This window comes from Pundamilia nyererei, unplaced genomic scaffold (genome assembly GCF_000239375.1).
Source record: "Pundamilia nyererei isolate P.nyererei 1_Seehausen unplaced genomic scaffold, PunNye1.0 scaffold00289, whole genome shotgun sequence".
Taxonomy (NCBI): Eukaryota; Metazoa; Chordata; class Actinopteri; order Cichliformes; family Cichlidae; genus Pundamilia; species Pundamilia nyererei.
In genome coordinates, this window is record NW_005187690.1 from 48712 (window position 1) to 62280 (window position 13569).

The 13569-nt window shown below is 38.9% G+C and overlaps 2 protein-coding genes and 1 non-coding gene across 3 annotated transcripts in view; all 3 read left to right on the forward strand.

Moving 5' to 3' along the window:
* Positions 1–3235: 3235 nt before the first annotated feature.
* On the forward strand, positions 3236–6992 carry cd83 (CD83 molecule). Its single transcript, XM_005750810.1, has 5 exons — positions 3236–3337; positions 3498–3634; positions 4424–4652; positions 5278–5381; positions 5600–6992. The coding sequence occupies exons 1-5, from the start codon at positions 3292–3294 to the stop codon at positions 5759–5761; spliced, it is 678 nt and encodes a 225-aa protein (XP_005750867.1). The 5' UTR covers positions 3236–3291; the 3' UTR covers positions 5762–6992.
* A 3415-nt stretch (positions 6993–10407) lies between these two features.
* Positions 10408–10489, forward strand: trnas-aga (transfer RNA serine (anticodon AGA)). The gene has a single exon. It is a non-coding gene; the product is annotated as a tRNA-Ser (tRNA).
* Positions 10490–11388: 899 nt separating this feature from the next.
* The window catches only part of cfap418 (cilia and flagella associated protein 418), a 15181-nt gene continuing 13000 nt past the window's right edge, over positions 11389–13569 (forward strand). Inside the window, exons 1-2 of the mRNA XM_005750811.1 lie at positions 11389–11618; positions 11895–11997. Of these exons, the coding sequence (XP_005750868.1) occupies positions 11473–11618; positions 11895–11997 (249 nt within the window). The 5' untranslated portion in view covers positions 11389–11472. The remainder of the gene's footprint in view (positions 11619–11894; positions 11998–13569) is intronic.

A 13569-nucleotide genomic window follows, 5' to 3' on the forward strand; every position in this document is an offset into this window, starting at 1 on the left:
GAACAGTCTGGGAGCAGGGCTGGCTCTGGTAGTGGATGCACTCCTCTTTAACAATACCAGAGCGCTGTAACAGATAAAGTGAAAATAAACCTGAAGAGTTCTTTCTTTATTGTGTTGACATGACTTTAAATGGGTACTTTTGACTGCCATGCCTTTGGGTCACCACAGCACAGAGATCTACATATTTATATCTGGCACAGATTTGACACCAGATTCACCTCCTATGCTCCCATGTACCTGTGCAAGGGACCAGCACTGGATATGTATCTCCTCTCAGCGTTGCTTTCCTCTAATCATTACAGGGTCAAAGTTATACATACAGCCCCACTAAAATTTGTTTAAACATCTCTAAACATCTCTCAAATGGCACCTCAAGCAGATGCTGTTGGTAGCCATCAGCAATCTGTTTATCTGGACATAGTGTTTTCAGAAGAGACCTGAGAGATGTTTCTCATCTAAGTCTCATCTAACTGCAGTTTTCCCTAACAGTACATTTGCATAATGGCCAAACCAGAGTTTCATGATTGTTAATATGTAAACTGCCATGACTACTTCTCAGTGGCCATAAGCACCAGTCATAGAGAGCTAAGGAATGGCTGCAATCACAATAATGCAAAATGGTGAAAGATGTACTATTAGGCTCCCTCCTCAGTTCATTTCCTTAAAGATTTATGGTCAGATGATGGCCACAGTGACAAAAGGTATGCTTGTAGAGGTAAAGGTGAGGCTTCCAAACCTAAGAGCTCTGTAACAACTGTAAAGCATGATGGTGGTAGCATCATGCTTTCATGGGACTGCTTTGCTGCCAGTGGTTCTTGTACACCCACAAAGTGAAGGCAGAAGTCATTTTGGTTGTCCATGTAGACAGATACAAGTTTTAGTTGAGCCTGAAGGTGCTAATTTTGGAGCACACACTTCTCTTGGTTGGCACCAAGAAAGAACCTTGAACATCTTAATCAATTTCCTCCTATTTGAGCATGACTGTTTGGGTATTCTTCCAGACCTTGGCAAAGTCATGATACATCCCAATAACTTGTAATTATGTACAGTTGTCTGAATTGACTTATGGAGTCTGTACTTAGTTAGAAATGACTCCAAGAAACCATGCTTTCAAACAAACCCCTTTTTAGGGGTTTTAACTGCATCATACATGACTTTACATAATGTTTTTCCCTCTAGAAAGGGCCTAAGTTAAAACAAATATGGTAAATGGTAAATGGCCTGTATTTATATAGCGCTTTACTAGTCCCTAAGGACCCCAAAGCGCTTTACATATCCAGTCATCCACCCATTAACACACACATTCACACACTGGTGATGGCAAGCTACAGTGTAGCCACAGCCACCCTGGGGCGCACTGACAGAGGCGAGTGGATAACGTACCATATGACAAACTGTGGTAACATTTAGATCCACGCATTCATCCATGACAATTGTTCCACCTTCAATTTTCTGGCATGGATGTACACAGCTTTTTTTCACACGTTTGGAGTGGGCAAAGGTCTGCAGAAAGGAACAAACCCAAAAGCAGAGTTAGTAGGTTGTTTTGGGGGTTTTATACCAGTTGCTCGCTTTAGAATTGTATTCTTGGGCTCTAAAGTGGCTTTACATGGCTTAATGTTCAAAAGAGTTCTTATTTATTTCATATTGGACTCATTGATCCTCTGAAATAAGCCTGTTGACTGTGCATTCTTGTCATAGTTGAAAAACTGCTTTCAACAATTGAAGTATCTCTAACCATGCCTTTTTAATTACTAGCCGACTTCAGCTGATGTGTGAAAGAACAGGACCAGGAGTTGACACTTTATTAGATTTTTGTAACACAGATTTTTGTGTGAACTTGCAGGAATATTTATACCTTGCCATTAACACTCCAGGTGTTCTCACAGTTTTGGTCAAACTCCAGTGCTTTACTTTGGCAGCAGGAGTAAGGAATGTTTTTGTGCATCACCTCTGAGCTGCTTATGGCCGACCCCACAGCAGCAACTTAATAAAAAAAAGAAGAAAAGAAATGCATTAGACTATGAACACTTCTGTGATTCACCGGTTTTGGTTTCATCTTCTTATCATTAATCGAAGACCTGGACAGTGATTGTTAATCTCTCTCCATTTCACCCATTATTAATCTCTAGGATATACAATATGTTTGTATCTTTATTTTTATTTAAACATTCTGACAATAGTAATGAACCCCAAAGCACAAATAAAAACATTAGCTTCGCATGTACACGACATAAAATCCAGCGCACATCAAAGAACAACCTGTTATATGGGACGTGTCTCTTGTTTTGTTTCTGATACTTCCACGTGTAATAGTGGTAGTAAAAAGAAATTACGTGACTCAAAGATGGGAATTTCCTACTTCAATGACATACTCTTTATTTCACCATACGCACTGGAAAGCACCTCAGGGGAAAGGAAGGGGAATCCCTGGATGCTTGCGCTTTCGTTACAGTGACCGAAAAATTAATCAGATGATTAAAAAAAACAACATTACGTATTCAAAATGGTAAGAACTTTCTTGCAGAATACAATTACAAAAATACGTGTCAGCTATAGCCTAACGGGCTATTCTCGCAAACAAGGCATATAAACGGTAATGCATAACGTTGAATAAGCTTTCAGGGCAAGTGTTGTGCTATTTCTTCATGCAGTATTTACACTACAAAACATTTCAAACCATAAGTTATGAACAAGGACACTTCAATTTTGCCAACTCTCAGAAAATAATGCAAAACTCGATTCAAACTCCCATCGATTGATTTATCGCTGCCATTTTACACGAAAGACAAACGTGTGTTCGATCTATAGGGTCTTTAAGGTCTTTAAGTCGGCTGATGCTAAAATGACTTTCACAAACTTTCTCTACTTTTTCTCCGGTGAAGCGAAACATAAGATTTGGAGACATAGGATGTTGTTTACTTGGTTATGCTAATCGAAATCCAAGTTGTTGTTATGCCGATGTTGTAAAATCATCTGAATAAAAAGTCGCTTTATTTAAAAAATGATATTACATACCGGTACCTCACCGCAACGTACTGAGAGCTTGGGTTGGCTTAAACGTACAGTAAAATGCATTACAAGACCATTTCTAATATACTTACATAGCAGGACGAGAGGAACAGCGTTCATTGTTTATCGGTTTACACTAAGCGAGAGTAGCAGTTCAATGAGAGCTCGCGCTCATCCGCCCCGCCCCTTCCCTTCCCCACTTCCTTCTCACTACAACCCCATTTAAGGCTGAGGGCACCGTTCTCCTCACTCTCGATTTCTAAACATTCAGTCAACAAGATGATATCTGCAGATTTCCTTGGCTGTCTTCTGCTCTTCTCGCAGGGTGAGTGTCTTTTCAGTTTACTTTAGTCGAACGTTATATTATTAGAGTTTGTACATTCGAGTAGCTGTATGGTATCGTTTGTAACCAAGAGCTGCATGTTTATATGTATTGAAAGAAAAATAAATACGTGTACTGAGAAACAACTTATTGTATTCCTCAGGCGTGTGCCTCGCTGTGGGTGCAGCTGTCAAGGAGGACACACCAGAAGTCGTGGTCCTTTCGGGTGAAGACTCTATCCTTCCGTGCAAAGCGAAATTCAAGCCCGGAGTCCAGTACCTTGCAGTGAGATGGTACAAGGTAAAAATAAATTAAATAACCAAATAAATACAAATACAATTTATTTTTATTGTCATGCTGCACATTTAAGAAGAAAAAAACATGTCAGGCTCTCCTTGGCAGATTACTGCAAACTAATATCACTTTCGTTTCTTTCGAAAGTCAAAATATTTGTAGTCAATCACATAATGAAAAGGTTATAACAATGAAAACACAAAGTACAGCACTACAACTGGGTAACAATATGAGTATGCTGCAGTAATAACAAGAGCAGCCATACTTACAACTTAATTCTTTAGTCTATAAAGTCTAATTAGGAATGTTAAAGTAGAATTACCTGCAACTCAAAATGTACTTTTTCTTCTATTTCAGTAATGTTAAAAGTAGTAGGGGTAAAGTAAAAAGCAGCAGTGAAAGTAACAGTAAAGGTTTATTCATTTATTTCTTATACTGTCATAAAGATTATTGCTGGTCACAAGACACTGCTCAGCCGTTGTGTATAAAGGTCAGAATGGCAGTATAAACATGTCTGGTGATTATTTTAATCCTTGTTTTTATGAACTGGTTAAATATTTAGGCTTTTGCTTAAAACTACAAGGTTCAACTCAAATATGGGGCGTGCAGTAACTGTGGTTAATGGGTTAAAAGTTAAAAAGAAGAAGTGCTATTTATAGTAGTGGCATTTGTTTCCATTAACAGAAGTGATAATGACACTGACATCAGGCGTGTTTGGTTTGGCTGTCTAGTCTCAGATCCTGTTTGGTCATTCATCAGGCACATGACTCTAACACTGGACTGATGCTTTTTCAGGTTTCAGAGAGCCCATCGTCTGCTCGTAATGGCCTTTTGACCAGAGACCTCCCAGATGGTACGACGAGATGGTACGATGGCGTGGAGAGAGATGTGGCGCTGGTCAACGAGACCCACGACATCCTCCTGGCCGACACAACGTGCAGTGACGCCGGCGTGTACATGTGTCACCTGGCAGCACCTGTGGGAGAGCAAAACCAGGACGGCTACGTTCACCTGGTGCTGGCAGGTAAAAGTTTGTCCCAGTTGTCTCTGGGTTCTTTAGGTGCTCATGCAAATTCAACATACAGGTTTCCCAAACTTTCCCAAGTTCCCTGAGGCATCCATGACTGAAATTTGACTCAGGGAGAACTTCCAAACTTGAATCAACTGTTATATTTTGAGCATCAGCTTTACAAAACTATCACTCTTTGGCCCAAGGCATAGAGTGTGGGAATCATCTGTCAAGCACATGATTTGGAAAACATCAAGAGCATTAGATTTCCATCAAAAGCTGGTTTAGAATAAGCTTATTTTGGAAAAGCTTTTAAAGGCTTTTACGGTGGCTAATGCTGATGTTCAGCTTTTACCATGTTCTATATTTTAGCAAAGAAAGACAAAGAAAAACTCATTGGTAAAGTCTGAGCAGATTTATTGGGATACCAAACAAGAGGGAATGTTTCCTTAGATATCTACAGCAAAGTGCACCTCGAGTTTTCTGATATGAAAGTTTGAAAAATGTACAAAATCCAGCCACACAGGAGTTTCCTGTATGCAGAATAGCCTGACTAGGATCACAACCTGAGCTAGCACAGTGTGGTACAGTTCAAGTGAGTTCAAACTTGAGTAACTTTAATTTGTGTTTTCATTTTCAGATTGTCCAGCTGCTCCCACAGAAAGTCTGGAGAGAGATGATTACTTGATTCTTTTCGCCTCCGTAGTGATAATGATAGCACTTCTGCTGTCTTTCATAAGCTACGTAAGTAATGGAGGATAATTATATATAAACACACTAATATTTAAACAGATTTTCCACAAGAGATTTCTATTATGTGCATCCACTTAGAACCCAACTTACCTAATAATCATTTTGTTGTACTACCAAAAGATTGTAATGATCATCTTTAAACATACTCAAACAATATGCATATGCTGGTCATTCTTAATCTAAATGTATTTCCCATATCTCCACCACAGGTTTGTTTGACGAATGGATTGAGAGAAAGAAACAAACAACAACAGCAAGAACAAATAACAAAAGAAGATTTTTTCCTGAACAAACCAGTGGAACCAAAAGACTTGAAGTTGATCTACACTTTGGGTCCAAAACCATCCACAAAAACTATACTCTGTGTGTAAAGATGAGGACTAATGTTGGCCAATAGAATAAGTACACTCTGCCCTGACATGTGGAAACTGATGGAAATCGGAAGATTATGCGACAACCTTTCAAAAATCATCAGAAAAGTCAGATATAGGCTGGATCTCCACAGATGCCAAGATGCTGGAGAAACTGGTGACCTGGTTGAAAGAGCAGGTCCAGTAATCAGACGTCGGTTGGTCAGTCTGTGGGTTAAATATAAAAGAGCCACTGGTTAAGACAGAAAGACAGTGAGTTTGCATGAGCAGTCAGTCAAAGATTCACATTTATTTTGTAAAAACCTGAATTTTTCAGGTGATATTACTTTAATTGCGCCCCATAGCTAAAAGTTTTATTAAGAAAATGACGTTTTTCTGCAGGCAGACAAACACAAACATATAAAAACTGTACTGTCAAGTCAGGCAAACAGTGACTGTGCAGGATGGAGCCAAGAAGGTTCACAGTTGCGTTGTTTGTGCACATGTAGTCATGTAGTGGAAGATGTGTGAGTATCAGGAGTAAAAGGCACTGATGTTATTCATGAGACTGAAATGTCCCACCGTAGTAAGAGGATCTGTATTTTTATGTGTTTGTCAAGAATTCTAATGTTTACACAGAGGATGGATGCATTCCTACAAGTTTAAAGTGTCCACACTGAAAATTACTTTAAACTACCTGCTTTAATTGAGCCATGACAGAAACTAGCATCCTGGATTCTGTTAATTATTTTATGTTCTCATATTTTCTTGTTTTCTTTCTTTAAAGCAGACCTTTTAATAAGCTATTGTTATATAAGTGATTTTCTGGATTAAATCTATATTATTGACTTATTAATGTTGTAACTTGAAAAAAAAATTATGTTCAGAGAATTATTCTCAGGAAGTACCACATCTGTAAATGACCTTCAAGAACAACAACACCAAAAAAAGGAGACTTTTGTCACTTGAAATGTTAAAAAACAAAGTGACCTTCTAAAGAAGAAGTGAAACATGATGACATATAGGAACACCCGTGATCTATTTGCATTTAGCGTGACATTTGTTTTGGGGAAAGTCCTAAGAGCGGGTCAGTGTAGTCTGGATTTATTTTTATCGGTCCACTTCTTATTTTTTATGTCCGCATTTAGGTCTTCGCCTGTTCGTTCGTTCCAACGTGTTTGGTAACAGACATAAAAGTTCTTTTGTTGCTGCTCCACAGCAACATGTATATTGCCTAAATCTTCAACAGAAAAAGAATATGTGTATATATATATATATATATATATATATATATATATATATATATACTTTCTTAAACTGAAAACAAAAAGAGACAGAAATGGGAACACTGACATTCTGCATTCAGTCAGCGTAACATGAGAAAATTATTGCTTTATTTTCTGTATCTCAATTAATGATTCATGGATACTTTTTTGATTCAATGATACACATAAGGAATACATTGGTATTTCTTATGTGTATGTGCTTCTAATGTGTGTTGTTGATAGTTTAAAAATGCATAAAAAAAACACTATATGGACACATCTGCAGTACCAGTGATCTCCCAAATACTGCCTGTATATTAAATAAATACATTTTTGAGTTTGGATCTGTGTCTCTGCAGCTTTTTGGGGTCTGTTCATCAACTAAAGTGCAGCACATTAGTGTCTAACAATTTATGTCTGATGGTGCAGAAACCGACTTTGGAAGTCAGAAATTACTCAGAAGCTTCTACCTCTCCTGGACAGACTCTGGGCATTCCTTGTTGCTTTCCAAACTCTGACATAAAATATAAGAGGTCATTAATAACTTGTGGGATCAGTTGTTCGATCTCCAGTTCCTTGAGTCTCCATGCTAAAGTGTTGTTGGGCAACATGCTTGGTTTGGGATTGGTGTATGGAGTTTGTAGTGTAAAAGTGTTCTCAGAGTAGAAAACCACTCTACCAGTCAGTGCCAGTAAATTTACTACAAACTGAACTAGGTGATAATAGGAGTAGTTAGAAAAGCTAATCTATGAGTTATTACACTAACACTTCTAAGATGACAGCTGTTAAACTGCATCTTGGGCTTCATTGTTACCTGACAAACCTTCCTAACTTGAAAGTGTAGTTAGACAAGTTACATCATCATCATCATCATCATCATCAACTTTATTTATAAAGCACTTTAAAACAACCACAGCTGACACAAAGTGCTGTACATTGGAACTGTAAAATAAAATTACATGAGATATAAATAAAAAACAAATAAAAGAAGAGTGAAATCATTAATTAAATAACTACTTCAATTAAAAGAGAAACTAAGTCTCACTGAGGTTAAAAGCCAAGGAATAAAAGTGGGTTTTAAGACGTGATTTAAAAATGGACAGTGAAGGGGCCTCTCTAACATGCATGGGCAAATTATTCCATAATTTTGGAGCCACAATAGAGAAGGCCCTGTCCCCTCTGAGCTTCCTCCTGGATCTCGGTACCTCCAGGAGCAGCTGGTCAGCTGACCTGAGAGACTGACAGGGTATGTGGGGATGAAGAAGCTCAGAGAGGTAAGGCGGGGCAAGACTGTGAAGGCATTTAAAAACAAACATAAGAATTTTAAAATTACCTCTAAAAGACACAGGCAGCCAGTGCAGAGAAGCTAGCACGGGGGTTACATGCTCTCTTTTTCGAGTTCCTGTTAGGAGTTGTGCAGCCGCATTTTGAACCAGCTGCAGACGTGAGAGCAATGACTGACTGACCCCCACATAAAGTGAGTTACAGTAGTCCAGGCGGGAAGAAAGCATGGATCACTGTTTCAAGGTGCTGCCTCGAAAGAAAAGATTTTACTCTTGCCAGTCGCCTTAAATGATAAAAACTGGACTTCACCACTGCTTCGATTTGGTTGTCCAATTTAAAATCACTGTGCAACTTAAAACCAAGGTCAGTAACAACAGTTTTAAAATAGACTTCCAGGGATCCTAAAACAACAGAGGAGGACTCACAGGGACCACTGGGTCCAAACACCAACACTTCTGTTTACTTTTCATTAAAATTTAAAAAGTTTAGAGCCAACCAAGCTTTAATGTCATCTAGACATGTCAAGAGAGGTTTTATGGTGATGCCATCCTTGTGTTTTAGTGGCAAATAAATTTGGCAGTCATCGGCATAACAATGAAATGAGATCCCATGCCTTCTAAGGATAGAACCCAGAGGCAGTAGATACAGTGAAAAGAGCAGTGGCCCTAAAATTGAGCCCTGTGGGACGCTGCATGACAGAGGAGCAGAAGACGCTAATAAATGAAGTGAAGAGCTGGGCAGCATGGCACTGCTTCCTCTCAACAGGACGATGCTGGAGTCCAGTCCTTTCCAGTCACCTTTCTCACTCACTATGTATTAATAGACCTCTCTGCATTGAATCATATCTGTTATTAACCTCTGTCTCTCTTCAGCATGTCTTTTATCGTGTCTTCCTTCTCTCACCCCAACCGGTCGCAGCAGATGGCCGCCCCTTCCTGAGCCTGGTTCTGCCGGAGGTTTCTTCCTGTTAAAAGGGAGTTTTTCCTTCCCACTGTCGCCAAAGTGCTTGCTCATAGGGGGTCATATGATTGTTGGGTTTTTCTCTGTATCTATGAACCGCCTTGAGGCGACTTTTGTTGTGATTTGGCGCTATATAACTAAAATTGAATTGAATTGAATTGAATTGAATTGAATTGAATTGGAGGTGAACCACCTCTGTCAGCTTGTCCTGGGAAAATGTCAAGTGTTAGCTGGAACAGGCTCATGTGAACCGGATAAGCATTTAAAAAGTGGATAGATAGATAAATGGCTGCATCTGAAGTGAAGGGAGAGCTGACACAATGGTTAAGGAAGCTTTATATAGATGAATACATACAATTCACTGTATATTATGGATTAAGTTGCCGCTGGATGAATGCTAAGCTTCTAAATATATTTTATGTGTCATAATGGAAGCAGGGCAATCCCTCAAACTGAAGAATATTGTATCAAGCTCTGTGAGTGTTCAGGGAGAGTAGTATTCTATTTTAGTATAATATTTGTTTTCATAAAACTGTGGAACTCCCTAAAGTCTTAATTGATTTCAGGAAATTTCGCGGAAAAGCGTTGCACCTGATGGGAAGGCACCTGAACTCATAATACGGGAATACGACTTGGGTTTTCTTTAATGTTGAATGAGCAGGAAGTCAGACTTGTTCCTTGACCCCAAATAACTCAACTACGAGGTTAACCAAGTTTCTTCCGCCGTCTTCACACTTCACCGTGTTTGAGTGGTTGGGACTTTTTCAAAGCAGCACTTCTTGTAAAACTCAGACCTCGCGCCTTTTTACAGCTCGATGCACAATATATGTTGGATATTTTCACATTCTAAGGAACACCGGTTTCAAATTAAACTGCAGTAACTACTGTAATGTGAGACTACAGCATGTGGGTGTGTAGAGCTGTTCAACTAAGGGAAGTAGGGAAATCGGTTGCAAATACTGTTGTAAATACAGAGTACACCACTGATATCTACAAATACACCTGTTCCTATAGCGTAGTTCTGCGGAACTGTACTTGTACTTTGTACAGTACAGTTCAGTAGAACTACGCTATGAACCAAAGGAACTCATTCTGTCGTTCGTATAAGACTAACGTGGCCTGTTAAAAACGTGCAATTTGAAAGTACAGCTACATCCGGTTGTCGTGGCCGAGTGGTTAAGGCGATGGACTAGAAATCCATTGGGGTCTCCCCGCGCAGGTTCGAATCCTGCCGACAACGAATCTTTTTGGCTTATTTATTTATTTATTTTTAAAATGCAATTTGCAATTCTACATTCTCGGGTTTTCAAAGGACGGGACTATTTTATTGTTGACAAATTAGCCTACATTAGTTTAAAAACGGTTGTTCTAATGTTATAAGCAACGAAAGAACAACTAACAGTACATCCTGTCACATTTTCAAAATAAAATTATTAATAAAATAAGCGTTCTAATTAAACTTAATGAAACATCACAATATATTAAAGAGTTACAAAACAGAACAAAATCATGACTGACATTTATAAACATTTAAAAACAACACAGATGACCAAAGTGATGTACAACTAAATGAAATAAAACACAGCAAGAAAAATACAAATAGCTCTAATAAATACAAATAGCTCTATTTATAAATATCCCATTATAAATAAACATCCCAATATATAATAGAAGTTGCGCGCCCATGTTGTCAAATGTAATTATTTGATAGTTACCTGTAAGATATCAGTATACTTTAACCTGAAAAAAGGTTAGACAAAGTGTGTGTTCCTGTATGGGGTTTTTGGGGGGTCTCACTGCTATCTTGAGTATTTCTTTCTTCTACTGATTTTCATTCGCAATCTCTCTAGAGAACAATGACCCCACTTCTCCAGACCCTATTTTATCAGGTCCCTACTCTCACTATCGATAACACTGTTGTCTACAAACATCATAGTCCAGGAGATTCATGCCTGACCTACATATGTCAGGTAGACACAAACATCTGCAAACAAGCAGAGGCTCTGGGGCAAATCCCTAATGTAATACCTAATGTCAAGTATAAATTAAAACTTTATTTGAGCATGAGTCGATTTAGACTTTTATTTTGAAGACTCCGCAGTTCGGCTTCCGCTATGTTCCGCTGTTGCTTAGCAACGATAAACGCTCTCATGGTTTCGGCCGCTAGCTTGTGCTGATTAGCTGCGGTGGGGGTACAGCATTCTGTGGGAGGAACTCTTTACGATGGATGATGAAGATTTGGACGAGTTGCTGGATGAAGTCGAGAAAAAGTTTTGTCGCAACGTTTCAATCGCGTCCTCAGCGACTCGCACCAACTCAAATGTGGCTGGAAAAGACGAGAAAGACAAAGACGGACAGAAAAAGCACGGGTAAACAAAGCTAACTTGGCTAGCACATGTCAGGTATAAGTTAGCTGAGCATTACTTCAGCTTCCATGCATTGCTACAATTTAATAAACTTAATGATCAGTTCAGTTTATATTCAATGGCTTCAGCGTTTTCAAATTATACTAGAAACTGCCGAAATATGCAGAATATGGGTTATTGTAGATACAGAGGTTTGCTCTTAAAAACAGTCATTAATATCTGTCACCAGCAGCTGCTACAACCCCAAGACACTAATCCATGTATTTGTTTCTGATTTAGTGCCACAAAGCCTAAACGGTCAGTGAACAGTGTCACTGAGGATATTGACGCCCTGCTGGAGGAATTACAGGAGGAAGACTGCAGTCCTTTCCCTCAGCCAAAGGTAAGATTGACTTGAACCCGTTCTGAATTCTGGAAAGAGAACTGTGAATTACAAGAAGTGAATTACACCTTAAAACATTTTTTAAGTCTTGCATATGATTGAGGGGCACACTGCTGTCATATACTTTAAGTTTTTAACTGATGCCGAGCTGGCACTGCTTGTAGCTGAAATTGTTAGGAAGACTTAATCTTGCGTTGTGGTCCCATAATCTTATTTTGCACTGCTGTATCATGTCTGAAGTGATGAAGTGGATGAATGAAATGCAGAGTTGTTCTTTCTTCTTTGTCAGGCTCAGGATCCTCATAAAATCTTACCAAGAGCTGGTGTTGGCCCTCAGGCTGGCATGCCCCAGAGATTTTATCAAGCCTTAGCAATAAGTATATTTATTCAACTAGTTTCACTTCACATGTTTGTTTTCGTGTAGGACCACAGAGTAAGTTCAAAATGTCAAGATTTATTTATCTCAATATCTGCATTCAGGTTAAGCACTTACACAAAGGTAGTTATTACCCTCATAAGTCAACCCGGCATTTGTCAGCAGTGCCTGATAGGAATATGTGTGGTTTAGTGCTTTAGTCAGTAAGCCTTGGAAGGCCCTATATACGTACATTCACCAGCCATTTCATTAGGTATACACCAGTCAAGTGGTTGTTAATGCAAATCCAATCTAAATAGCCAATCACACGGCATACAGTCAATGCATTTAAGCATGCTGATGGTCTAGACAAGCTCCTTAAGTTCAAGCAGAGAATCAGAAGAAAGATGATTTTAGTGATTTTTGAATGTGGCATAGTCATTGGTGACATGGTCTGGGTCTAGCTGGTCTACGTATATCATAAAACGCTGATCTGCTAGGATTTTCTTACACAACCATCTTTGCAGAGAATTTTCTGGAAAAGAGAAAATATCCAGAGAGCAGCAGTTTTCGGGGTCAAAATGCCTTGACCCAGAGAGGTAAGAGGATTAAGGCTGTGGGCTGAATGGAAGGCAACAGTTACTCAAAAAACCACTTGCGCGAGACCAGGAATGCAGATGAACATCTCTAAATGCACAAAACATCAAAGTTTGAAGCAGATGAGCTACAGCTGCAGAAGAGCACACCAGGTGCCACTTTTCTGTGGTCACTGCTTTTTAGGAAACTGATTGGTCAGCAAAAAGTGATTTTTATATGTGTTGATTTGCAGCACAAGTTACCATCGCAGTGTATTCTTATAAGAAGTGAACCGCTTTTTAGGGTAAAACTTTAAGTTACTTTGATAAATCTCTAATCTTGCTTGAAAGTACAGTCCTCTGATTGTTCATGAGCCACAGTTTGAGAACCACAGTCTTACAGTGCCCAATGAATGAAGCAGGTAGTGGCCTTAACTTGGATAATTGAGCTGATAGACAGGTATACTGAGGGGAAAAAACCAGAAAATTATTGTTTGAAACTATTCTCAAAGGAGTTGCATTAGCTAATCGTGATAATTTTGCAGAAAGTGAGGGAAAATATATAATAAAAGTAGAGGATACACAGTTTCCAGTAACAAAATTCCAAATATTTAATGTGTGTCAGCTATTAACTAAATAGAT

Bases quoted from the DNA above. Each gene is read 5' to 3' on its own strand.
- cd83 (XM_005750810.1), top strand. From the start codon at position 3,292: ATGATATCTGCAGATTTCCTTGGCTGTCTTCTGCTCTTCTCGCAGG. The intron at 3,635-4,423 runs GTAAAAATAAAT...ATGCTTTTTCAG, and splicing joins TTGCAGTGAGATGGTACAAG to GTTTCAGAGAGCCCATCGTC. The intron at 5,382-5,599 runs GTAAGTAATGGA...TCTCCACCACAG, and splicing joins TGCTGTCTTTCATAAGCTAC to GTTTGTTTGACGAATGGATT.